Below are 27,444 nucleotides of genomic sequence, written 5' to 3'. Positions count from 1 at the left end.
TGAACAACCATTTACACTACATTGCGCTTGCAAAAAATTTTAATTTGATAGAACTTTGTCACTCCATTGTGAGCGATGTGGTCGCATCCTGCTGGTCTTCTCTTCTCATCTTGCACAAAATCCCGGTACCTGAACTTAATTATTTTTGGTGTAGCGCCTTCCATGTTTCGTCATGACTGTTAAGGTTTATTAGTTAGTGCGCGCGCTCCCTCTGCTTGTCTGCTGCGTCACGTGGTTAGATTACGCTCTTGCGTGCGTTTAAAAACAGATTTAAAAAGAAAATAGACAAAAAAGATAAAACAAAAACGAAAAACAAAGTCATTTCGAGTCATTTAACTCAAGTCCGAGTCAAGTCTCAAGTCATGAATGTCAAGTCAAAGTCAAGTCGAGTCTTTTTTTAATATTTGTCAAGCAAGTCTCAACTGTGCGACTTAAGTCCGACTCGAGTCAAGTCATATGACTCGAGTCCCCCATCTCTGCTGGTTAGTGCACTCCCTTGTTTCTGAGTGCGGACATTTACACATTATTTTTTTTTTAGTTTTATTGATCGTTTCAGTGTCACAGACCTAGGCAGTATCCCTGAAACGATGAATAAAACTAAAATAGTATATATCTTTAAAAATTATAATTATGTATAGTGATGTTAATTATGTATAATGATATTAAAGGACAACTTGAATTTAAAAACTCATGATAGGAGACATGAAATCTTTACAATGAGGAAAACACCAGGAAAAAGTCAGTGTGAGGAATGTTTTAATGCTGAACACAACAAAAAATCACACCAAGCAATCAGTCCTAAAAAGGTTCTGATCTTATACTGAGAATAGAGAACATTTCTAATAAGCAGGTAAGAGAATCAATAAATGAGTAAATGACAGAATGAACCTAAAATGACACCAAAATCAATCCTCTGAAAGGAGAGGCTTATCAAACAATGCACACCCATATACTGTACAGGACCAATCACACTCCTTCGTATTCAGTTTTTCTTACGATTACTCTGTGCTTTGGTCTTCTCCTTTTCCAATTGTCTCTAGAAAGTAGAAAAAACAAGTAACATTTGAATGAATACAGCCTGCATTTGTATAATATTTCTGTCTTTAACACAGATTTATAACATATTAAGACACATTTATCATATATGAAATTACCTTGAGTTTCTCGTAGTGTGCCTGGCTACTGCAGTGAACCTTTTTGGCATTGTCTTCATTGGAGTAAAAAAGGAAGCAGACTCTACAGTAGTAGCCCATTTTCAGAAACTCCACACCTAATAAAAATTAGTGCAATGTTGTCAGTCATTAATGAGCACCACTTTGTTATGCCCAAAATGAGGAAAAAACTAATGAATTCAGGCACATCTTCAGCTAATATGTTTCCACATTCTAAACCAGAGTAAAACTGATATGGTCTTCTTATTTTGCATTTGAAATATTTAGCAATTTTCTAATTTTGTATATATTTATTAAATCTATTTAAATTCTAGGTTTAAAAACTAGAACTTCGAGAAGTTCAAGCGGGTGAATACTTATGCAAGGCACTGTAGTAATCCATAATCAGGCCCTCATTTAGATATTTCTTTTGATTTAGAAACGATGACTTACCCACTGGGACATTTGGCTCGTATGGACCAAGAACATCTGTAGTGGTTTCAAGCTTTCTGACCGACCCAGTTGGCGGTGTGGAGGCTTTAGTCGGCTCTTGTCTCTTCTCAGACACATCAGCAGAGGATGCAACAGATGAAGACGCAGTAGGAGGACCATTGATGTTACTCTCAACCTTCTGCTCAATGCAGAGATAAAGGTAAAAGCAAAACTAACTGAAACATGAACAATTTCCAAACTATGAAAATGGGAATTTAAAAAAGACTCAACACTGACCACTGTTTTGAGCTCCGCATTTTGAGATTCTTTTGTATCTGTGTTGTTTCTCTTTGTGTGCTCTTTGTTGAATTCATCCGTGTTCTCACAAAACTCAGCTTTAACCTTCACCCCCTCCTTCTGTGGGAGACTCAAAGCTTTTTCCTCAGTAGGCTTCTCCTTGGTAATGTTTATGGTTTGGGGTTCCTCTTCTATATAGTCTTTAGCACTTGGTAGATTTCTAACCTCAAGGACATTGCTGAAGGTTTCCTAAAATATTTTAAAGAATAATGTTATTCTACTTAAATCTACTTATAATGTTATTCTACTTAATTAAAATAATTATTATATTACTGAATTTATTCATTATAATATTACTACTACTGTTACTACTACTAATAATCTTCTTCTTCTTCTTCTTTCGGCTTTTCCCTTCAGGGGTCGCCACAGCGAATCATCTCTCTCCACCTAACCCTATCTTCTGCATCCTCAACACTTGCACCCACTAGCTTCAAATCCTCATTAATTACATCCATATACCTCCTCTTTGGCCTTCCTCTTTGCCTCCTGCCTGGCAGCTCCATGTCCAACATTCTCCTACCAATATACTCACTCTCCCTCCTCTGAACATGTCCAAACCATCTTAATCTCGCCTCCCTAACTTTGTCCCCCAAACGTCCAACATGGGCTGTCCCTCTGATGTACTCGTTCCTAATCCTGTCCAATCTTGTCACACCCAAAGAGAACCTCAACATCTTCAGTTCGGCTACCTCAAGCTCTGACTCCTGTCTCTTCTTCAGTGTCACTGTCTCTAAACCATACAGCACGGCCGGTCTCACCACTGTCCTGTACACCTTCCCCTTGATTCTTGCTGATATTTTCCTATCACACAGAACTCCTGACAGCTTTCTCCACCCACTCCAACCTGCCTGCACTCGCTTCTTTACTTCTTTCCCACTCTCTCCATTACTCTGGACTGTTGACCCCAAGTACTTAAACTCCTGTACCTTCTTCACCTCTTCACCCTGTAACCTTACTATTCCACTTCCCTCCCTTTCATTCACACACATGTACTCAGTCTTACTACGACTGACTTTCATTCCTCTTCTCTCCAGCGCAAACCTCCACCTCTCCAGGTTTTCCTCCACCTGCTCCCTGCTCTCACTACAGATCACAATGTCATCTGCAAACATCATCGTCCAAGGAGACTCCTGTCTGACCTCCTCTGACAACTGGTCCATCACTATAGCAAACAGGAAGGGGCTCAGAGCCGATCCCTGATTGAGTCCCACCTCCACTGTGAACTCCTCTGTCTGACCTACAGCACACCTCACCACTGTCCTGCTCCTCTCATACATGTACTCGGTTTATGTTACTTAGACTACTACTAATAATAACAAGTTTAATAATAATAATAATGATAAATTATCCACAGACTAGTCTTTAGGGCCAAGACCAAATCTGCCCTTACCCCCTTCTGGTAATCCAAAATCTGAAAAAAGACTAACCGTTTTGGGTATTAAGGCCTTTCCTTCATTTGATTCTGAAATTCATAAAAGTACAGTTTATTTATAAGTCTATACACCTGCATAACAAGAGCTAAAGAAACAAGAAAAATCCATGTTCTGACAGATGTGAAAAAAAGACCTTGACAATCTGAAGAATCTTCTTCCATTAATTCATCTAAGGTCACACAGTTTTCAAGAATTTTAGGGAAGTCATGGTCCTCCTGTTAAAAAAAGCAAAGAAAATAGACTAAAGACAGGATTGAACTTGTAATAAAATTCCTATGGAAATGTATATACATTTACATACATTCAGGCCTCTTTATTAGTAACACTTTACACCTGATCATTCATGCAATTACAGCAGTGCAGTGCATGAAATCATGCAGATACAGGTCAAGGGATTCAAATATTGTTTATCAAAAATCAGAATGGAGAAAAATGTTATCTTATTGTATTTAACTATGATATGGTTGTTGGTTTTTTCAGAAACCACTGATCTAGGATTTTTTCTTTTTACACACAACAGTCACCTAACTCTTCCTTAAGTACTTAAATTAACACTTTACTATATGACCTTCCCAACAATTTTTAAACTGATGTTCTCCTAACCGAGTGAACCAATATCAGGGTGTAATTTAGCACTTCTGTGAGTCGCTCTGGATAAGGGTGTCTGCCAAACACTATAAATGGTCATGTAATATAAAATGCCACAGGATTGTCTGATTAGATACATAAATCAGCAGGTGTATTAATAACATGGCCAGTGTATATAATAAACCATACTTTCATTTAAAGTACCTCCTTTATTTCCTGTTCTTTATGTTGGTGTAACTTTTGGCCCTCCTTCAGACAGTTTGATGTCTCTGATGTATCAGAATGTGGAGAATTTTCTCCAGTGTTTAATTCTTCCTTTGTATGAATGTCTGTAACATCCATTGGTTCTGATGGTAAATTGTCCGGGTTACTTGTTGTAGGCTCATAATCATCAATAGCATGCACCAGTTCTTCACCTTCACCTGCTATTACTTCAAACCCTTCAAGGTCACGGTCAGTTTCAGCTTTAACAGTAGGGTTTGAGGATGTTCTAGTGTTCTCCTTGGATTTTTGAGAATCTTCTCCGTCTTTTACTTGGTGACTCCTAGAAGAGTGGGTCTTCTCTGATGAGCGTCTTCTCTTAGGGCTAGAATGAGTCGTCTCTGATGAGTGTTGTCGTTTGGGGCTACAGCGAGTTCTATCTGACGAGTGTCTTCTTTTAGGGCTACAGTGGGTCTTCTCTGACGAACGTCTTCTCCTAGGACTAGGAGAGTCCTGTTGAATGTTGTCTGGGCTAAATGTCTTTTGGGTGTGAGAGCGCCTGGATTGTGGTTTGTCATTAACCTCTGCCTCTCTGGACCATAAACAAAGAAAGAAAGAAAAAATGTAAAAACTGAAGACAATTGAAAAGCTACAAAGGCTACAAAATGCATGAAGACCACCTATATTTATATAAATGCATGAAAACTACTTGCCTTAGTGAATTATATTCATAAGAGTAGGCGACCTGAATTAATTTTCCTTTCAATTTCAGTTGATTGGCTGAGTAGTGCTCAACCACTTTCTTGGCTTCTGCTAAACAAGTCATTTCTACATAACCCTGTGAAAGAGATGACATTAAGTATTAATAACACAGGTGAGTTTGGGGGGGAAAAGGAACATTCTCTCACTCACTCTCATTTTCTACCGCTTATCCGAACTACCTCGGGTCATGGGGAGCCTGTGCCTATCTCAGGCATCATTGGGCATCAAGGCAGGATACACCCTGGATGGAGTGCCAACCCATCGCAGGGCACACACACACTACGGACAATTTTTCCAGAGATGCCAATCAACCTACCATGCATGTCTTTGGACCGGGGGAGGAAACCGGAGTACACGGAGGAAACCCCTGAGGCACGGGGAGAACATGTAAACTCCACACACACAAGGCGGAGGCGGGAATCAAACCCCCAACCCTGGAGGTGTGAGGCAAACGTGCTAACCACTAAGCCACCGTGCCCCCGGAAAAGGAACACCTGACATTTATTTGCTTCCATGCTAAAGTATTGAGGAATTAAGTCCCGTTTTGCTGTTTCCTTTTTTAGGGTTTAGATCAGATATACTAATGGATATTTAACATCCACATATGCAATGAAATCATTACCCGGTTTGGTAGAAACAAGGATTTTTTGACAGATCCAAAACGTTTAGCAATGGCTGTCAACTCTGCAGTGATGCCATCTCCAACAGGTAATGGTGTGAAGCTCAAAACTCGAGAACACAGCTTAGAAAGAAAAAAAAAAACACACAAGTGGGATAATAAAACTTGTCAATTGCAGAATGAAGTATGGATGGATGGATGGATGGATGGATGGATAGATAGATAGAAGTGCAAAAATGGCAACACTCAACCCACTTCATTTTTCTCCTCTGGCATCTTCATGTCTGAAGTATTTTCTTTTGAGGTCCCACCTAGTACAAGAATACGGCAGAATTACTACAAGATATTATAAGAATGTTATTTTTTACATGCTCAGGAAAAGATAAGGGCTTTTACCACTAATACCAGTAGGGTTGTAGCCATCAGGTCTGATAAAATAAAAAAAAATAAAAAAAGTAATTACAATTAAAAGTTTACAAATTAAGTGTATTTTATAACTTTGTGTAATAACAGCATATCCAATTCTGGACCAGATTTGTTTACCTTCTAGAAGATTTAACAGTCCCGTCCCACTCTGGGTACCTACAAAAATGTAATCACTTTTACTTGCATATATGAAGTATTTTAATAAATACACTGCCACAGACTACTGATCTTGTTTCTCTAAATTTCACAGCTAAATCTCAGTTGAGTACAGTTTGGTGCTGAATTCTCTGTAACCTAGTCCTTAATCAGGTAAAAGGTACAGGTACAGCCAGGAAGTTGAGCCTGTGGAGTCTGGTCATCTCTAAACACAAACACTGACACCAAACATGAACCTACAGTGCATAATACATGTCATTTTTACAGCTCCCAACTGAAGTATTTTATTCTAGTGTAAAATGTTTAAAGCAGAGGAAAAATATATTTACTATCAGTAATATGTGCTGAAATGATTGAATGATTGACTTACTTTGCCATAAGGTCAAGCTGGCTCTGAGCATGCTGACCACCTGTAACATGTGCAGACCAGTCCTACAAAAAAAGATAGAAAAAAATATTTCGTGCATCAGATATCACAGTATTTGTGCACCTTAGTTGGCAATTTAGGTATATAAATATGAAAAAATAATGTTGGGAAATAATGCTGTCTCTATGACGACCACTTACCTTTTCAGAAAAGACAGTGATGTTGCAGAGAACACACAAGTAAGGAAAAACTGGGGGAACGACGCCATTGAAGTCTGAGGCCTCTGTCCTAGTTGGCACTTTGTAAACTTCCAAGACATTGAAATAAATGAATACATAAAAAAAAAAACATAGTGATTGGCACAATAATGCACTTTCTAAAACTATTTTGCAGGAACATTCTGTTCTATCATCTTTGCAGGCCCTTCTTTTTAAGACAGTATTACACCAATCACATTAGCACTGTTAATACTTTTACACAAGCACTGTTGACACACTGAATGAAGGTATGCGGAGCCATCTTGTGTGCACATAGTGAAAAGCCAGGACAACCCCAGGCTGAGTGATACAGCACCACCACAACAGGAAATTACATTACGTTTCAACAAGTTCCAAAAGAGATGAAGACATTTACCTTCAGAGCTTTCAGTCCTGAAATTACAAGAATATAACATATAACAACTTTTAAACAGTATTATTTTGTATACAAGTATAGAATAGGAGGACACAAAAAAAGAGAAACACGTAGTGGCAAAGGAAAAGGAAAGGACATTGTTAATGCTTACAATTAAAACAACATAAGAGTAATAAAAATAAATGGGCCAATAAAGCAGATGTCTGTGATTAATTCACAATACTGATCCCAGGTTTTGTCCAATGCACATTGTTTTAAATCATTTATTAGTAATTTTATTAAATGGGGAATAAGAAGTATTTTGTTCAAATCCGAGAAAACAAGTGAATTAAAGTAATTTGTTTACCTTTTTTCAAAATCAACCGTCTGTGCCCACTTTGGGTACCTACAGAAAGAATTTATGATAAAATGTCAAAATTAATAACTATGCTTTACAATACAATATAATATAATATAATATAATATAATATAATATAATATAATATAATATAATATAATATAATATAATATAATATAATATAATATAATATAATATAATATAATATAATATAATGTACGCCACACAGCTTAGGTACAAACTTACTACATACTTTTTCAGAAGTTCAAGCTGACTTCTAACATGCTGATTACCTCGAACATGAGAAAACCAGTCCTACAAAAAGCAGGTAGGGAAGTTCAAGTTCACTTTATTTATATAGCACATTTAAAACAACCATAGGACTGACCAAAGTGCTGTACAATAAAAGAGTGTTAGTAAAAATACACAGAAAAAATTATACTAAGCCAAGAGATAATGCAAGCAAAATAGAATTAAACAATATAATAATACGTGCTAAAACACTAAAACAAGCAATAATAAGAGCAAATAAAGAACAATAAGAAGAATTAAAATGAAAGGGAAAACTATGGATATGCCAAGGAAAACAGAAATATTTTTAAAAGGGACTTAAAAATGGACAGAGAGGGTGCTAATCTTAACTCTATGGGCAAATAATTCCAAAACTGTGGCCCATTTACTGAAAAAGCTTGATCGTCTCTACACTTAAGAAAACACAAAAATATATCTTTATTGCCATACCAACTGGATACCAAAACATTTGTTTACTGGAAAAGAAGCTTGAGGCCTGGTTGTATATATAACTACAACTATTGCACTACAGGAAATGAATAAATCCAGACTAAAACATAAAACTAATTGGAATTGCCAGTGGAAACATATATTAAAGACACTCATAGGCTGCAGTAGAGATATTATATAGCAACAGGTTTCCCAATAAACTTACCAAATTGTCCAAAGCTGATATTAATTTTCATCATTAGTTGGTTTGGTTACAAGGTGGTAATGATAGCTGAATGAAAACTCAATACCGTACTTACCTTTGTAGAACGGACAGAAATGTCACAGAGACGACACACATGAGGAAAAGCTGGGGGAATTTTGCAATCAAAGTCTGAGGCCTCCTTTCTAGAAGGCCCGACAACAGGAGGCTCTAATTTCAAAGAAAGCAAAGGTCTTGGTCTGGAATCAACAAAAGAGCGTGATGAGGCCTCTGGTGATTGTATGGTATTGTGATATCTGTTGGTGTCCTTGGAGACACTGTAATCTGGACCACTACTGCTTTTACTGCTGGCCTTTTGTCTGGGATTCCCCCAGCGGTCTTGCCAGGGTTGAACTTGCTCTGGAGGAAGAGGGTACACTGGAAGTGCAGGTCGATCAATTGGATACTCAACAGTTGTGTTGTGGCTGCCACCCTCCCAGGCATTAGTCGAGCTATTGTCAAAAGTCAGACTTGTGCTGGGCCTAGATGATGACGTGCTGGACAATTTCCGTTCTTTGATCTGTAAAAGCAGGCTGGAAAGGGTCTCAACTGTGAAGAGATGCTCAGGAATCTCTGCAAGGTGGGCAATGTCACTAGAGTCCAGGCCACAGCTGTGAAGAAATGACAAAGCCTTCCCAGGTACGTGAACAGGAGAGTCTACAGTTCTGATGGAAGACGTTGTAGAGCGTGTTTGCTCCTGAGACGAGGATCTAACGCTTGGGCGGTGTGTGTTGGATTGTCTCCGGTACGAGTTTGCATACATGTCTTGATGTGACAGAAAGTCATCCCCCCTGTTTGTGTAGGGGTATTTCTGAGACATGTTGCAGGGTTTGAGATTTCCAAATGACAAAAATATAGAGAAAGCAGCTGATCAGCAAGAGCGTTTTTCAAGGAAGAGGAGTAGATGTTGGTCAATTTGAATCATTTACCTGTTGATAAAGGTTGTAAATAAGAGGAAAATCATGCACTAATGGTCCTTCTCGTAGCCAAGTAACAAGTCAACAAACTCAGACTTACCTCCAAGCATCAGTGAGACACATTCATTCAAATGGTGCATTATTCAATCATGTCTGACGTAATTCACACGGGGATTCTGAAATAGGTATGTTGATAATTGTGAGCCTAGCTAGATGCTTTTTCCTGTTGTGGAAGAAATTCTCAAGGCAGGCATGCATTTAGTAAAGATCTGCAATCCAAGGTCTTCTCTTCATTGGTCTGTCATAATCAAAAGCAATGCTGCAGACTAGATTTCAGCTGTCAAACAAACAAGTCCACCAAACTAGAACAAATTCTCCAAACAAATAGCATCTACAATAACAACAGAGGCTATCATTTTACATGCAAAGCCATCAGAACATCTGAGGCTCTAAAGCTGGCTGGCTAATTAACTCGACTGATCTACATGTCAGGTGGATCCTAACATCACTACTGAGTAGGGTTGGGTATCAAAAGGAATTTTCTGATTCCGGTTCCAGTTCTGCCTTACGATTCCCGGTTCTGATTCCGATTCCATAATAAAAGAAATGTGAAAAATAATGCACAATACTTAAACAATTCCATTTGTGTTTATTAATCACTCTTTAAATATTTTAAACAGAGCATTTCAATTCATATCAATTTAAATTTAAATAAATCCAACATCAAATTTAACATCCAGAATTACAACTTAGCAAAACAGTTAGCAATTTTTCTGAAGAAAAATTAACGTCTGCTTTCTCTGGGAGAAGACAAGACCTTTCCTGGCTTATTGTATCTCCAGCTGTGGAGAAAACCCTCTCAGAGGGACTTAAGTAAAGTTGGCTCCATATTCACAGATTCGAATTTCCTGAGTCAATAGCTCCTGACCTGAACACTCTTATTACACAAATAACGCCTCTTTTTTATTGTAGTAATGTAGAGAGGCAGCTACAACGCAGCTACAACCTAAGTTTCCTCAATATCAGCTTTCCTCCACGTTGGACAAAATACATAAGTCTCTATGTGCGAACACCTAAGAGACAGATTCCAAGAGACCGTCAGCAAAGTGCAAAACCCGAAAAGCGAAAACAAAAAACAGTCAATAACTTTACTGTAATACACTGTACTGTCACCAAACTCAGACCACACATCACTGATGTACTGTGTTGTACTACAACACTTATTTGGGATAAATGTGTTTTTGTTTATTTTTTTATGATTTTTCATATTAAAAAATCAATAACTTTACTGTAATACACTTTACTGTCACCAAACTCAGATCACACATCACTGATGTCCTGAGTGTTGTACTACATTTATTTTTGGAAAATGTGTTTTTGTTTTTTATGATGGGGTAGATTTGCTTCATTGTTGTAGCTTTGGAAATTAATCCACACTTTAGACTTTTTTTTTTAGACATGTTTAACACAAAGCGTACCTCAGCACCGCAGCGCGAGTGACTGATTTCTGTGGTAAGCTGCGTTAATTTGGTTGCGTGACTGTAACACAATTAATATTCATGAGGTAAGACGTGGCTATTTAAAGTGACCGCTCACGGCGCTTTGCCCGTCATCGCATCGGAACCGCGGTTGGAACCGAAACTAAAAAATTCCGCGCGGTTCAGAAAAAAAACAGAAGCGGTTCTGAAAAAGAACCGGTTCTCGGTTCCCAACCCTACTACTGAGACTGAACAAATACTTTATTGGCACTGCAGTGATTATGCCTACTCTATTAAAAATAAAACATGCACTGTTTGAGCAAATAATCAATAATGTGGTGGTATGTAATAAAAGCTCATTATTCTCTTAAACATTCTGAAATGTTTTTCAACTTAGACCACAGCACTTTGTCAGATTTAAGTTACAAGTTATAAACAGTTGCGACCACAGAACTGTTTTTGTTTTTAATTTTATTTTTATTTACTTAAGTTATTTAGCCAATATGCAGTTTGTAATTTTACAGAGAAACCATAAAACACGAACTCTTCAGTATTGACGTCTCTCCTATAATGGAAAACGTGGGATGTGTTATTCTAGTGGTTAAGGTGCCAATCGGGAGGTTGTGAGTTCAATTCCCACATCCACCAAGCTGCCACTGTTGGGCAACTGAGCGAGGCCCTTAACCCTCATTAAAAAAATGAGATAAAATGTAAGTCACTCTGGATAAGGGTATCTTCTAAATGCTGTAAATGTAAAACTTACCATTATTATAAAGCTGTGAGACCTGACGCTTTCCATGAATGTGAACATGAATAGCCTCCTTCTTCATATCAATTATAAACCTGTGACTTACACCCAGATTTATATATTTTACAGCACTGTGGTGTTAACTATCTCTACTATTACTAGACTCCATTGTAACACATACACTGCTGTTCTGGGAGCAATAATAATCACTGGTAAACAAACAGGGTGATGACACAGCTGTGTAACAGGTGGGCACTTGTCAGTAATTATATGCCTATAGAAATTACCTATATTGTAGGTGTGTGTGTGTGTGTGTGAGAGTGAGTGTGAGTGTGAGTGGGTTTGGTCCAGTATCAGTGTACTAAATGGTCTTAAGTGTCTCTTGCAGTTGAAATTGTAACGCTGCAGTTTGTTATCCACGTAATCTTACTGAAGGCCCTCAACAGCAATGAAGGCAAATAATAATGGCCTCAAGTGATTTAGGGATGTTTAATCTATGTTGTTTTCCTATAAATATACATACACGTGGAAACTATTCGTGAACCAGATAAATATCGACATTTTCAATAATATCAGACCAGCCTTATGCATTAGCTTAGCACACCCCTTTATAACGTACCACTTGGCTAGCTAGCTAGATCAGTTTTACACTTTTGATTAAAAGCAGTGTTTTTTTTTCGTCTGCAGCCACGTACAAAAACTGAACTGGTGGCACTGACAAACAAAATATAAACAAAACAAAAGAAACAAACAATATAACATACCTTTTGTTGAATTTAGTAAATTCAGCTTAGCAGGAGGACTAATAAAATTTCTGCCCGCAGAAGAAAATGGAACATGAGGCAAAGTAAAAGTCTCTAAAAAATATTATTACATAAAATACATAATACACTCAAATTATCCAAAATAATTTTCTCTCATATTATTATTTTGTTTGTTTACATTTATTTTTAATAACACTTTATTTATCCGGAGCCTATCTGAAAACCCAACTAACAGTAAAGTTCTGAGATTATTTGATTTTGTTTGCCCAATTCCCATTTGGTTTATCCTTCAGATTTTGTATACTAAAATATCCTTTCAACCCCTTAAATGATTTGAGCCTCATCTTTATGTACTGTTTTCATCACTGCATTTGTGAAACTGTCTCCTTAACCTGATATACAAACTTACCTCAGGATAAAAAGCCAGTAAACATTCAAGGCTAGATAAATTAACCTTATTATGTAACGTTATATATATTATATAATGGCCAAAGTCATTTTTGTCAAATTGGTGAAAGCAGATATTTAATTATATAATATTCAGAAACACTAAAGCATCAATGGGATTTCTTGGGCTTCCTCATGTTTTTCCTAAAATTATTAAATGTTTGACACCTAAAGATCTGTTCCCAGCTCCACGCACTGTTGATCTATGGAGACTAAGACACTAGGACCAGCTGAACTTAATACAGAGCAAGGGAACAAATGTGTATTTTGACAAAAATACCACAGGAATAATATAAACCTTCTTCACTGCAGATGGGTAACAATATATTTGCAATATTCTGCAATTACATTTGTATTAAGACTACCCCAACCTGTGAACAAACCGAGAAACCCAAAAGTGGTTTGACACAAAACCACGTGATATATATTTTTCTGCACATAATTTACAAAGATACACCTAGATGTTGAAAACATTTTGACAGATGTGGTGTCCCAAACTTGATATACACTGAATCGTAGGAAGAACTTACTATTTTAGACTATTCTAACAATGCATTACCCATGCACAAACATGATAATACAACTAAAACAGTACCGTACAAAATATTTTTCCCCACCCAAAATGTTAATGGTTAATTATGTGTAGTGATATTGAATAAAGGAGAAAATGGCACCATTGAGTGAATAAATGTTCATCAGGATAAATTACAGTAATCCTATGCTGGAGTAAGGGCAGATGTAGCACACAAAGCTATTTACTAATTCATCAGAGGGATAATGTTTTTATACTGCAATCATATACAACCAGTATTTCGAAGGAAAATGTATATTTGTAAGACCAGAAAACCTTTCACATATTTTTCACGTTATCACTTAAGAATTTACCCATCATCTACTCTGAATTAGATGTCTGGAGAAAAAAAACATTATATATTAGTAATTAAAATAAACAATGACAAATTAATCACAAACAGGAAACAGTGTGAGGAATGTTTTTAATGTTAACAGAAGTTGAACACAACCCCTCCCAAAAAAAAAAAAAAAAAATCACAACAAGCAAAAAAAAAAAGGGCTCTGTTCTACTAATAGGGCAACTTTTCTGATACACGGATAAGAAAAATAGTAAATGAGTAAATTAAAGAATGAACCTAAACATGATTCTAAAATCAATCCAAAAGGAGAGACTTATCAAACTAATGCTCATGCACACCCATATACTGTACAGGACAAACGACACTCCTCCATATTCAGTTTTTCTCACGATTATTCTGTGCTTTATTCTTCTTCTTTTCCAGGTGTTTCTAGAAAGTAGAAAAAAAAGTTACATTTGAATAAATACAGCCTGCATTTGTATAATATTTCTGTCTTTAATACAGATTTATCACACATTAAAACACATTTATCATATATGAAATTACCTTGAGTTTCTCGTAGTGTGCCTGGCTACCGCAGTGAACCTTTTTGGCAGTGTCTTCATTGGAGTAAAAAAGGAAGCACAGTCTACAGTAGTAGCCCATTCTCACAAACTCCACACCTAAAAAAACAAAAATACAATGTTGTCAGTCATTAATCAGCACCACTTTTATTTAATGTATAAAAAGAGGCAAAATCTGTATTTCAGACACATGTTCATCTAATATGACTCCACATTCTAAATCAGAGTAAAACCATAACCGTTTGTGTTCTGTTTGGTTTAATTAAATTGTAGCCTGCACACATTTAGAATAACATTTTGCACTGAAAATGATGAAAATAATCTAGGTGTTAAAAATGTAGGTGTTCTGAACATTTAAATACAGACACCGATACCTATGTACAAGCATATTCATAAGAATTCATTCCATTGAACTTGTCTATGCTTCATTATAACAGGGACCGTGTTTCAAGTTCAAGGGGTAAATACTTAATCAAAGTACTGTAATTAATCCATAATCAGGATCAGGCCCTTATTTAGATTTCACTTTGAACTCAGAAACGATGACTTACCCACGGGGACATTTGGCTCATATGGACCAAGAGTGTCTGTAGTGGTTTCAGGCTTTTTGACCGACTCAGTTTCAGGTGTGGAGGTTTCAGTCGGCTCTTGGCTCTTCTCAGATATATCAACAGATGAAAACTCAGTAGGAGGACCATCAATGTCACTCTCATCCTTCTGCTCAATGCAGAGAGATAAAGGTAAAAGCAAAACTTATTTTAACATGAACAATTTCCAAACTATGAAAACAGGAATTTAAAAAAAGACTCAACACTGACCACTGTTTGGAGCTCCTCATTCTGAGATTCTGTTGCATCTGTGTTGTGCTCTTCTGTGTGCTCGTTGTTGACTTCCTCTATGTTCTCACAAGACTCTTTGACCTCCACCTCCTTCTCCTCCTCTTTCTCCTCCTCCTGTGGTACATTCAGATCTTTGTCCTCGCTAGGCGTCTCCTCTTTAGCTTTTTTTGATGGGGGTTCCTCTTCTATCACAGTGGTGGTTTTTGCTGTAGAGCTGCTCTGGATTTCCTCTCTCTCTTCAGAGTGCTCCCTCTTTGCTGGCCGTTTGTCTTCTGAGGTTGGGGGTCTGTGTCTACCATGTGAAAGTGTCAATCAGCAAAAAGTAGCTATGTATGTACAATATTTATGTACAACAGATTAAATATGAGACGTGGTGAAGCTGGTGGCTAAAATTTGTGTTAGTTTTTGTAAAAGGTTACTGATTCAGTAAAACAACAAAGAAAGCACTAACCCATGTTTGAGTTGTTTGTACTTTCTGCTGATGTAGACGAGCAAGCGTTTGCCTTCGAATTTGAGTGGGTTTAGCCGAGCAGACTCCACAAATCTCTCTGCATCCTCACCCCTCTCCATTTCAATGAAACACTGCAAGAGAACACATGAAGCCAAAACATTATGCCAGAGTTTCAGTTAAAGAAACATGTTAATAATACTATAGCAATTAGGCAGTTACCTCACAGCGTGACCGATTTAGATAATAACGTCTGACTTTTCCAAACGGCTCTGCAATTTTCAGAAATGAAGCGTCTGATGATTTAAACGGGGGGATGTGACCAATGTAGACGACTTTGCCACTCTGTAGTGTTTAGGGAAAAACATGTTTTACATTTTGGAAATGTCTAATTAGACATTTCTCTCAATTAGATTAGCACTGTTTCATTGCACAGTAGTATAATGTTGCTCACCTGGATGGTAGCGTAGGTCATCGAATGGTAAATTTTAACTGTTTTACCACACACGGATGGAATGACATTTCCGTTGTAAAAACGGACCATTGACCTGGCTTCTTGTTCACTGCTAAATTCCAGGAATGCCTTAACAACAAAATATGATACAAATTGTATAAGAAAACCTGTAAATATTCTGGGAAATAATGCTTGACAAGTCATTGAAGCAGAAAAGTAATATAGACATTTATTCTGATTTTATTCTATACGCATGTACACACATTATTATATACATCGAGTGGGACAATATAAATGGCTGAGCACCAACCATCTTTGACCCATATACGGGGAATTGTACATAAAATGGTTTGGGATTTGGAAGTGTATATTACATACGTACACACACATGTATACAAATAGACACACATTTATACATACGCACACACGTATATATGCACACACAATAATGTCTTAAATGTATACATATGCATCACCTGGGCAGGAACATAATGAATTGAAGACATTAGTAAACAGTATGAACAACAAAAAAAGTTATTAAAAAAATAAAATAAAATTCACCTCAGGCCTGGAATGTAGAACCAAGTGCCGTACCACTTTCCCAAAAGGCTTTGCCAGAGACAGAATCTCATCCAGATAACCATAGCCACGTTTAAATCCAACCACATTGACAACTCTCAAGCCCTGTAAATGACATTATAGCAGTTTCCTCAAGAAAAGTCAAGAAATTCACACACAAGTATAAAAGCCAGTCCACTTTAACCTCCACAAAACCCTAATAACATTTACAACCATCATTACGTAAAATTCAGAACTGGATGGCTGTCTAGAATCTTTCCAGAAAGTTACATTTCTATACAATTCCCCCTAACCTAAATCCAGTCGGTCTCTCCAGAGATGTTTGGTGTTTTAAAAGGCTGTTACAAGGTAAATTTTACCTTAGCAAGGCAAGATTAAACATTTTGGTCTAAAACTAACAAGATGTTAATTAGTCTTAACTTGACTTCTGAGTATAGTTTAAGGCAGTGTGAAATACAGTATCCAGCTATAAAGATGTAAAAGTCAGTCACAGCAATAATTAGGAAGCTGGAATAATTCTGAGCACACAGACTGCCATAACTTTGATATTTTCTGATAATTTTATTAAAGATGTAACATCTTTATATTACTATTATAAAAGAGCAGACATGATTTTGCTGATCTGATAAATTTCAGATAAGAGATAAAAACAACCCTAAACCCTAATGTTTGTTGATCAAACCGTTTTCAACATTCAAATGCGAAACACAGATTATTGTGCTTCTCTTGACAAATGTTTAAGTGAGGCAAATGAAAGTGACGTGACATACAGCTAAGTATGGTGACCCATACTCAGAATTTGTTCTCTGCGTTTAACCCATCCAAAGTGCACGCACGCACGCACGCACGCACGCACGCACGCACGCACGCACGCACGCACGCGGCTGGCCCGAGACTCGAACCCACAACCTTAGGGTTAGGAGACAGACTCTCTAACCATTAGGCAACGACTTCCCCCAAATAAGCTAACATATGAAGTTAAAATATAAATACTTACTCCACTGTCCCTGGATCTACCTAAAAGCAGATAAAAAAAAAGTGTTTCAATTTGGAAGAAGCTCTTATCAATATTCCAATGTTTTATACATTACTATTATTTATACAGACTGCTAATAAAATAATGATTGAAAATTTGACATTAAAAATCACACATTTCCTGTTGGAAACCTAAACATTTCTGCAACCGATATCTGCTGTGCAAACAAAACATCTAAAATCAGAACCTGCAGAAGGTCTTTCTCTAGATCTCGAGTCATGAAGTTCAGACTCGTCCTCCTCTGCCAGCTCATCAAGTGTGACAAATTCATCGAAGTCTTCAGGGAAATCAGATTCTTCAAGTACCTCCTATTACCACAGAAACAGGGACAACATTATGACAGTTAATTCTGTATCATTTAAGGACAAACAGAAAGACTGAACAATGTGTTGTGTGAACTGAGATGGCTGCGCACTGTGTGTCTATGGCCTGGTTTACACTTCTACGGTAATGCTAAATGATTCAGAGAGCCGGATAGATAAAGGGTAGACGCTTCATGCAGAGAGACATTCATTTGCACATGAAAACACAAATTAGCATCGACTAGTCATGAGGTGCATCCTGATATTCTGCTGTTAAGGATCCTGAAACATTCTGATGAAGTTTAATTTAGACTTCACCTGCTCCAGAGAATCGTCTGCAGCGCCCTCGTCCTGCTCTACATCATCCTGTCCGTCTGTTTCTTTAGGTTCTGCATTGTCCTCCTGCTCCTGATCTTCCGCATGCTCAACTGGTTGCTCGGTTTGATGCTTCTGTTCAAATGCTTCCTCTTCTGGAGTCTCTGTGTCCTCACCATCATGTGCATTTTCCTCCTCCTCCTCCTCTTCTACTTCTGGTTCCATAGCTGAATCCTCAAACTCCATGGCAGCTTCCTGATCTGCCTGTGCGGCCACAGAGTCCTCCGTCACCAGATCTTCATCAAGGGCCTTTTCCTCTTCATCATGGGCTTCCACAACACCTTGGACTTCATCACCAGAGCCTGCATCAGATGGGACCTCCACTTCCCCCTCCTTAGACTTTGATTCTTGTGCTTTCTCGGATGAGCTCTCTTTTGGTCGGGAATTTGAGCTTCTCTGAGGTTTGGAGGAGCTTTTTGAACTTGTTCTACTGCTGCTGCTGTTCTTCTGACCAGGTTCTTCCAGCTCCTCTTTTAACTGTTCTCCTTTTCCAGGTACAACCCTAAAACACATTCCAAATATATTAGGGTTTGTTCTTTTCCCAGTTAATTAGTTATAGATGCAGCTACATTAAACAGAGATTTTACTCACGTTAAAGTCTTGTACTTGGTACAGATGTTCATATGGATGGTCCTACGACTAATGGTCAGTGGATGGATCGTGTAATACTTCACTAACATCTCTGCATCCTCAGAGTTGCCCATTTGCACAAATGCCTGTGACAAGAAAAGCAAACGGTTTTGGGTCCATTGGCAAAAGTCTGACAACAAAAACCATCTCACTGAAGCCTAAAGGACCGACCATCAGAAGACAGGACCCATGGTAGATTTTACCTGATCATTCAAAAAAAGATGGTTCACAACGGTGCCAAATCTGCGGGCTACCGTAAGCAGCTCCGCTTTCTTCTCAGTCTCTCTTGGCAAATTGGAAAAGAACACCACTGGGCCGCTATCGCGGTTTCTGTTGTCTCTATCTGGTCTGTCATTTTTCTAGAGTGAAACATATTTCGTTTTGCATTTACAGTCAACATTTGAAAAGAATACATCATGTAGTCTTCACATTTGGGGTGGGGTGTGTGTGTGTGTGTGTGTGTAGAGGGACTGTATAAGAACAGTTTATTATAATTTTAGACCTGTTACGTCTTTAAAGGCTATTAAACAAACTTAAATACGTTCAAACTTAAATACTAATTGAACATGTAATAGATTGTATAGCTGTAACTACTAAAATACAATGTGTGCGCTCACTCAAATGTAAAAGAAATGCATTTTAACTACCAGTAGTTTAAATTGTGGACTTACCTCAATCACCAGCAGATCCTTGGACAAGTAAATCTTCACGTCTCTCCCATGCAAAGTTGCAGGCTTATTCTGATAGTGATTAGTCATTGCAAGTGCTTCCTCATGTGTTGCCAGCTCCAGAAAGGCCTACCAGAGAAAAAGCAGAAACAAAGTTGGAGCAAACATATAAGCAAAATACTTGCACAAGAACTTGCAAAATGTTCACCAAGAGAAAAATATTCAAAACATAGAATTATTCCTGAATACCTATTAAAGATCTTGAACATCCAGGAAACATTCGATTCAACTGAACAGACACACGCACACATACAGTATATAATCTTCTATAGTATCAGAGAGGTATTTGAATCAAATAACATAACGAAGATAAGCCCAAAGTTCAAAGTTACTCAAAGTGAATTACCTTATTCTTGAGTACGAGGTGTTCACGAATGGCACCAAAACGACTGGCTAACGCAAACAGGGCAGATAACTTTGGCTTCTCATCATATTTTACCACCACTACCCTGCTTCGGATCTGAAATACAAAAACAAAAAAAATAAAATATGAAGTCATTTTTAAACAAGTAGCATTAAATAGTAATTATTTTGAATTTATTCAAAATTTGTAATAATTTTCAATGGAGTTTGATGTTTTTTTCTCAACAGTGATTTGTACAGCATTAGTACCTTTGGTGTCGAAGAATATGATGATTTGTTTGACAAACTCATGCTAGAAGGAGATCCTTTAAAAAACAGAAAAATCATTAGTTAACGCTTAGAGTTTAACTAATACTTACAAACCACAAAACATCAGTCAGGAGTCATACACATCTTGTCTACACATACAATTAATTTCTGGATGAATAATGCCATAATGCTCTCTGACAAATCATTGTAATCCTTTCCACCCAAAATATGGAAATACTGTTAAAGTTGGTACTACTAAGATTTATTTTCTTTAAATTTTATGAAAAATGTATTATTGTATAGTCTTATAGGTTCATAACATGATTACTTGAAGTACATATAATTTAATTAAAAAAAAAACAGCAATGAACAACAAAACCAAAGCTTTATACATTCTAATTACCCCAGTTTGAACCCATGCTTGACCGTTGCCTCATAGAAGATGGAGCGACACCAAGTAGTCCATCTGATCGGTTCTTTGAGCTCAAAGAGAGAGTGTCTGACCTGAGAGACAGGCAATGTAAATACTCTGAATGTTGGAAGAATTTGATCTGTACTGAAAATATGTATGCTACTACATAAACAGACTGGCGACATGTTAAAGGAAAAACTCAATGAACTGTTTTAGTAAGATGTTGGTCCATAAAGTATAGCTTCAGTTCATCCAGGCACAAATTAGACATCTCTGAGAGTGTGGTGTAAAGATGACTATCGCTCTCCAAAAAAGACGTGTGTAGAGTGTGTAGAACACGTGAACAATCTCCCATAGATGATCAGCGAGTTCTTATGCACTGTGGGTGGGGAATTGGGCCAGTCTGAAAGAGCTTGTGCCCTTCGGGTTATTTTAATCACATAAAGGTTTTCACTAAGAAGAACCTTATATTGTTTGGATGTGACACTTAAATATGGATCTAAACCATAGCAGTATAACAGCACCACATTTTCCTTTAATTTGTCACTAATCTAACCCACACACACTCAAAGTAGGAATTACATACATTCGGCCAGAGGGCATCTGAGGATCCCAATCTGGATACCTACAAACGGGGAAAAAACAGAGTTGCGTTCTGTAAAAGGCAGCACACAATACACTGCTCAAAAAATAAAAAACATTAAAATTGTCTGCTGGATCTCAATGAATGAAATATTCAAGCTGAAAATCTTTACTTATAAACATTGTGTAATTTGTTGACAAAATAATGGGACAATGGAAACAACAATCATCAGCATACTAAGGGCTGGATTTAAAATGACACACATATACAGCGTGCATATTTGTGTGTGACTTTCTTTAAAAAACAAAAAAACAAAACAAAAAAAAACCAGGGAAGCACTTTGGCTTCCAAATCAACAAACATCAAATCTCTTGAATGTGGCATCAGCAGAATTTCATTGTACCCAGTCAAGAGAGGGTACATCAAGATACTGGTAGAATCCTTACTTGACACGACTTGAAAGGAAGTTTAATATAATGGTATTCATAGCAGACTACACTTAACTTCATTTAATTACTCAAGCATAACTTAAAAAAACAAAACAAAAACAAATTGAAGGCAAATGAAAATATAAGGACACTGTAGTGGACGTACAATTGTAGAAGGACCCTCCGGTTTTCTGCGTGCCGCATCCCAGTTGTGTGCTGAGTCCATTCCTGCAAATATACCAAAAATATATATCTTTTTGTTGCCTTTAAATTAAATTCTAATGCTGTCCAGCTGATTACATTTAATTGTCTGTACCTCAACAATGAGAGATGCTTAAAATGTGCCCTGATGTATGTTGACCTCCCAAACAAGACGAGCGATTTAAATTAAAGTAGCTATGAAGAACTTCTAACCCAATGATAATTTATTTGAAAATTCTAATATTTACATTGACTTTATTCACTGTAGCAAAAATCTGGAGTGAATATGGACTACTGTAGATGCTAAATGGGGACCACCCTCTAAACACACTGGACAAACACCAATGCACTGATGGGCACAACGGTTTTGGACACAGGTGTTCTCCACCATATGGCTGATATGTTCAGGAGGGGGAAAAGTTGATATGTGAAAGAAACTGTTTTAAACTACTCACCATGGAAGAATGCACATCAAAGTCACAAAGGGAGCACACATGGGGAAACATGTGTGGCATAACCCCCAAGAAATCCTGAATTTTGCCCTGAGATGGGTATCCCATCCTTCGCTGCATAAAGAGATCATCAGACGCTGAAGATGAGGTCGTGCCTAAGCCACGATAGCGGTCACTGGAAAGCTCAGAATACTGGCGATCCCGACTGCTGCCACTGCTCCCGTAATCAAGCATATCATAGCTGCGAGAGGATAAATCTTGAGTAGAACTGTAGCCAAAATCAGACTGAGAAGTGCGGCCCTGACTTGTAGAAGCTGTGGAACGGTCCAGGCGTCCTCCTTGCATATCTCCCCACTTGTCTCGACCTCCTCTGTATGAGGGGTCTGGGGAGAGTGACTGAGATAGCAGGTCACTGGACAGATGACGACTGGCTTCAGCCTTTCGGTTCTTTAGCTGCATGATAAGATGTGGTAGTGTTTCTACACTGATGTTCTCCTCAGGCACTTGGGCCAGCGCGTCCAAGTCATTGGGAGAGAGACCAAGGCTAGCAAAAAGCTTCATGGTATTGCCAAGATGGTTGCCGACACGACGGGTGGCCAGTTGGGAATCCTGGCTCTCTACGCCACCCAATCCAATCAACCCTCCATGCTGCTGGGACGAGGAACCATAGGGATCTTGCCGAGACTCATTCATGCTAAAGTTCAGAGTCTCAGCAGCGGCCAAGAGCCCCCGGCCTACGGCAAAGCCTTTTTGAGCACTTTCCGGCGTCAACTTCTGAGACATGGCTTCAAAATGACAGGGAGAGGTGACACAACCTCAGACAGGCAATAAAAGTAAAGAACGATGTAGGTGATTGATTTGTCCCAAAGTAGGACGATCCGTGGATAAAATTCCAAATGTCAAAAGATAAGCCAACGGTGAGAATGGACAGATCCTCTTCTAGGACAGAATGAAACAGGTCTGCAGAAAGACAACGGAGCAATGATTTCTATTCTTTTCTATTCGTTAGCAGTGCCACAGCTTAACAAGTCAGTGAAATTTAGACAGTGAAAAGAAGTAACAACTGACAATACAATACATTGCAACATGCCCCAAAATATCAAGATTTACAGAAAAGTTTAAATGGATTTTATGACAGAGTTGAACAAAAGATCATTGTAAAGAACTGTTAAGATACAGAATTACATACATCCTTAAAATGACCACGAATGAAAGAAAGCACTGCATATCACAGCCAGGACAGGAAAACCATGAAGGCATGAACCAGCTTTTTTTTTTGTTTTTAAATATTAGAATCGCAGTAGAAACAACTGTCTTCAATTGAGTAGAAATGCGTCAGAAGATGACAGAACAATGTAACTTGTTTTACATGCTTTGACTCCAGGAGGGGTGTCCTTTTAGTTGAACAAGAGGGTCTGTGATATTTTAAATCATCCCTAAATCGATGATTTAGACACGGCATGAGAAAGAAGCAAATGAAATTACTTTACTAGACCAAAATCCAATTAGATGTCTTCACCCAGAGAAAGCAATTGACCTTGTAAATTCCTTAAAATTAATAGCAAAGGAACAATGTTCACATTGGGGGAATTATTTAGAATTATTTAGAATCTTAGTACAAACTGAACTGGAAAAATGGCAAGAACAAAAATCGCAGAATTCAGCTTCTTTGTCTAGCTGCAGAAAAACTACCGAAGACATGGCTTTGGGCAAACTGGCTGAGCAACTGGATCTCATCCACTGGGAAATGAAGTTGATAATGTTCATTAATTGAAGTGACAGTTTCCATAATGTTTCAATGTGTGACAAACTGCATGTTAATCACTATGTGCACATTTCACCCCACCGGCAGAATACTGACAAGAGGTGTTGGGTGAAGTTCAGGTGAGATAAAATGCTTCCAAAGAATTAAAAGTAATTGCAACGGATTATCAGACAAACTGAATGTGTAACAGCAATAAACAAACAACCTATTGTACATCCACGAAATATGTGCTAGTACTCTATTCATCTTTCTCCTTCACCTTAGGCAAAACCGTTCAAGCCTAACTGTTTCTGAGGTGAAACAGCAGTTCTGTTCCTCATTTCTTTATGTAAGCAATGTTTTTCTGGCTTCTTTCCACTGCCAAAGAGGACTACTAACATGTAAACTAACAAACAACATGTTACTGATAGTGGTTTAATGGTGGAGTTTGACATGGTTAAGCTATCTATGGTTAGAAAGATAGTGCCAATGTCTAGTGCCAACTTCTAATTCCTTGTCAAATGGGGTAGTCTTCTCAACTATGAGTTTTGTCCCAGTTTACAGACCGACATCAAATCAACATGTTCTCAAAGTGGGGTCGAATGTCACCCAGAAATGCAAGAAGAATAGAAGAACAGCCAGTAAGTCCAAGACTTTTCTTTTTTGCTACAGTGGTGGAAATCACTACTTAATTTATTGGCATAATCAAGCACCATACTTAAACCAGACCTAAAGTGTTGAATTGGGGGAATATCCAGGAATGTCAAGGTCACCAATAAATGATGATAATGAAAAGAAAAATACATACTGATGATTTACAATTAAAGGGGTCGCTTGATAAATCTAAAACATTGACTATATAGGTCACCTTCGGAGGATGATAATGTACCAGTTAACTGGCTTACTTGTTGCTAACAAAAAACAAACATGGAATTTGAACATGCCGAGGTCAAAAACGACACCATTCCAGGTCAAATGCATCATAACTACTACTGAAAACTGAAGAAACTTCTAAATAGACAGACAGGTGAATGAAGAACAGGCAAGTCAGCACACTCGTCCTGAATGAGAAGAAAATCACAGTAAAAGTGGAACGTCGAGTGAGTTTTGCAGTTCAAAATTTAGCTTGACGTTAAACTATTGTACTCTGGAAACCTGGCAGTAACGTTACATCCAGCAGTTTCTTACAACACTTGTTGAAAGAACGTAATGTTGAGTAATGTTGACATGAAAATAAATAAAAAAAAATTTTCCTAATCACTGAGCCTGCCCACTTTATGCATATCATAAAGCTTTGCCCCCAAAACATGGATAGCAGTTTAACTTGAATTAGTAAGATATGTCTGTAAATGATAGGAAAGCAATCTAAACACAGAGGTTTCCAGCTACACTTGCTTTAAGACAATGGTTTACTTTATTTATTTATTTTAAAATTTCCACGTAAATTTCCATATCATTTACACTAGCAAAAGACAAATGATATCAACTACAACAATTGACTTTTATGCTTCACAGATTGCCACTTAAAGCTGCATTAAATTCTCTTTCTGCTGTTATAAATCCATGCAAATCAGGTTTAATGCGAATTCATAGAGAGATCCGTCTGAAAGCCAAAAGCACTGAGTTTTGTTATTAAGAATATTAACCAAATCTGGTCTGATATCGAAGTAAAAAGACAAAGGAGGTTAATGTTGTTTTGTGAGATGGTTTCAGTTGTAAAGCTGTAGCATGTGAAGAGAAACTCGTGTGTGTTTGTAGTGTGAAACTCCACACTTAAGCCAGGGAGAGATGTCTGAATGTATAAAGCTGCTACGTGTTTGTATAAATCCCCACGTATCAATAGTATCAGCAGGACATGAACACGTTAAAGAAAGGCCTAAGCTAAGCTAATCTCACAGTTCGGCTACAAAATGATAACATTAACTAGCAGACTAATTACATCTAAGTAATAAATGTCGCTAATTTATCTACACAATTATTAAGAGAAAAATGATCCATTATGAAGCGCGGTTTGTTATGCGTTACACAATGTAGCACTGCAACAACGCCAGTGTTTTTAACCGGCTAAACAAACCTAGCATGCTAATGCTAATGCTAACGCTAATGGGAGAGAAATGGCAAGTTTCCTGCAAACGCAAAAACATAGCTATACTTTTATTTATTTATCAATTGTACCGCTAAACACTTAACCGTATGCTAAAACACGTACTTACTGTTTTAATATCCCGAATCGCTGCAAAACAGAAACGCTTTAGTTCGGGCTTACAAACATCACCTGACTGACTGATTGACACACTTCCGGTCACACAGCTCTCCTCTGCGAACCAATCAGAGACGTATAACGCCCCCTAGCGTACCGGATCCGTATTCAATTATTATCTCTTATAGTCATGTCTAGTATTTTCACTTACCCAATATTATGTGGGGACTAAATTGAATCTATTACATTAGATACCATTTAAGGCATTTGGCAGACGACTTATACGATTTTTATAACTTCTAAAGATGTAAGATGGCAGAGCTTTGTTTATCAAAACTGCCAGACACAAACTGCCGGAACAGTTTCTTTCCCCAGAACAATCACCCTGATTAACAACTCACCATAATTATATTCCCTGCTTCATATCTATAAGTACTGAATTATCAGAACTGTCGGTCATCACATCATCCGTATACGTTACACACTACTGCTGCATATTGCACAAAAAGCATAATATTGTACAATACTGTTATTTGCACTACCATGCACTTCTCACACTTTATGTACATAACTGATCTGTCGTATATTCTGTATTCATATTTAATACTGTCAATATTGTATCACTCCCCGTGACCCGAGGTAGTTCGGATAAGCGGTAGAAGATGAATGAATGAATGAATGAATGAATGAATATTGTATCACATCTGCATTGTCTTGTATAGTCTGTTTTGTCTTGTCTTGTATAGTATAGTGTTATTTATGTCTGTACTTTTGAGAGTCACAAACAGCTGGAACCAAATTCCTTGTGTGTGTCAACACACTTGGCCAATAAATCTGATTCTGATTCTGATTCTGATGTAATTACAGAATGAAACAGCAGAGGGCAAACGAGAGCTTTTAATTCAGCACACAGTTGCGTAGAATAGTAATAGTCATAGTGCATGACTAATTGCAAAGAAATTGCAATTGCAAAAATTGTAAAAAAAAATCAAATTCAGAGTATTAGACACAGCTAATAATAATAATAATAATAATAATAATAATAATAATAATAATAATAAAGAGTATAATCTCTCATTTTACACAGCCTTCCTGCCTGTAAGACTATAAGACTGCAGCACTTATGAAATGACTTATGAAGCACTAAACTGTTTAGTTCTGGTACTTCTTACTGATTTCCTGAAAAAA

General features: G+C 37.5%; 2 protein-coding genes across 3 annotated transcripts; both read right to left on the bottom strand.

Moving 5' to 3' along the window:
- Positions 1–739: 739 nt before the first annotated feature.
- LOC132856144 (matrin-3-like) lies at positions 740–12,427 on the bottom strand. Its single transcript, XM_060885591.1, has 20 exons — positions 12,352–12,427; positions 9,462–9,537; positions 8,503–9,373; positions 7,716–7,777; positions 7,472–7,510; positions 7,126–7,142; positions 6,693–6,799; positions 6,496–6,557; positions 6,087–6,125; positions 5,940–5,971; positions 5,799–5,854; positions 5,547–5,666; positions 4,872–5,000; positions 4,166–4,750; positions 3,507–3,588; positions 3,368–3,402; positions 1,881–2,129; positions 1,605–1,782; positions 1,155–1,270; positions 740–1,036 (listed from the first exon to the last, which is right to left on the bottom strand). The coding sequence occupies exons 3-20, from the start codon at positions 9,262–9,264 to the stop codon at positions 983–985; spliced, it is 2,724 nt and encodes a 907-aa protein (XP_060741574.1). The 5' UTR covers positions 9,265–9,373; positions 9,462–9,537; positions 12,352–12,427; the 3' UTR covers positions 740–982.
- Positions 12,428–13,846: 1,419 nt separating this feature from the next.
- matr3l1.2 (matrin 3-like 1.2) lies at positions 13,847–26,376 on the bottom strand. Of its 2 annotated transcripts, none has more exons than XM_060885589.1 (21): positions 26,270–26,376; positions 22,316–23,272; positions 21,826–21,887; positions 21,235–21,273; positions 20,640–20,740; positions 20,237–20,292; positions 19,971–20,084; positions 19,568–19,693; positions 19,100–19,255; positions 18,858–18,982; positions 18,210–18,768; positions 17,777–17,897; positions 17,551–17,570; positions 16,536–16,658; positions 15,975–16,103; positions 15,743–15,865; positions 15,524–15,654; positions 15,052–15,364; positions 14,785–14,950; positions 14,217–14,332; positions 13,847–14,099 (listed from the first exon to the last, which is right to left on the bottom strand). In XM_060885589.1, the coding sequence occupies exons 2-21, from the start codon at positions 23,093–23,095 to the stop codon at positions 14,046–14,048; spliced, it is 3,414 nt and encodes a 1,137-aa protein (XP_060741572.1). In that variant the 5' UTR covers positions 23,096–23,272; positions 26,270–26,376; the 3' UTR covers positions 13,847–14,045. The 2 variants fall into 2 exon arrangements, with proteins under 2 accessions (XP_060741572.1, XP_060741573.1); XM_060885590.1 differs by having other exon boundaries at positions 26,266–26,322.
- Between the last annotated feature and the right edge of the window lie 1,068 nt (positions 26,377–27,444).

Source organism: Tachysurus vachellii, chromosome 13 (genome assembly GCF_030014155.1).
Source record: "Tachysurus vachellii isolate PV-2020 chromosome 13, HZAU_Pvac_v1, whole genome shotgun sequence".
NCBI classification, from domain to species: Eukaryota; Metazoa; Chordata; class Actinopteri; order Siluriformes; family Bagridae; genus Tachysurus; species Tachysurus vachellii.
The sequence above is the reverse complement of the archived record's forward strand: the minus strand, read 5'-3'. Positions and strand labels throughout refer to the sequence as shown.

Bases quoted from the DNA above. Each gene is read 5' to 3' on its own strand.
- LOC132856144 (XM_060885591.1), bottom strand. From the start codon at position 9,264: ATGTCTCAGAAATACCCCTACACAAACAGGGGGGATGACTTTCTGTCA. The intron at 6,126-6,495 runs GTAAGTCAATCA...ACATTTTTGTAG, and splicing joins CAGCTTGACCTTATGGCAAA to GTACCCAGAGTGGGACGGGA. The intron at 3,403-3,506 runs GTCTTTTTTTCA...TATGAATTTCAG, and splicing joins AGATTCTTCAGATTGTCAAG to AATCAAATGAAGGAAAGGCC.
- matr3l1.2 (XM_060885589.1), bottom strand. From the start codon at position 23,095: ATGTCTCAGAAGTTGACGCCGGAAAGTGCTCAAAAAGGCTTTGCCGTA. The intron at 20,085-20,236 runs GTACTAATGCTG...TTTGTATTTCAG, and splicing joins CATATTCTTCGACACCAAAG to ATCCGAAGCAGGGTAGTGGT. The intron at 17,898-18,209 runs GTGAAGTCTAAA...CTGTGGTAATAG, and splicing joins CAGACGATTCTCTGGAGCAG to GAGGTACTTGAAGAATCTGA.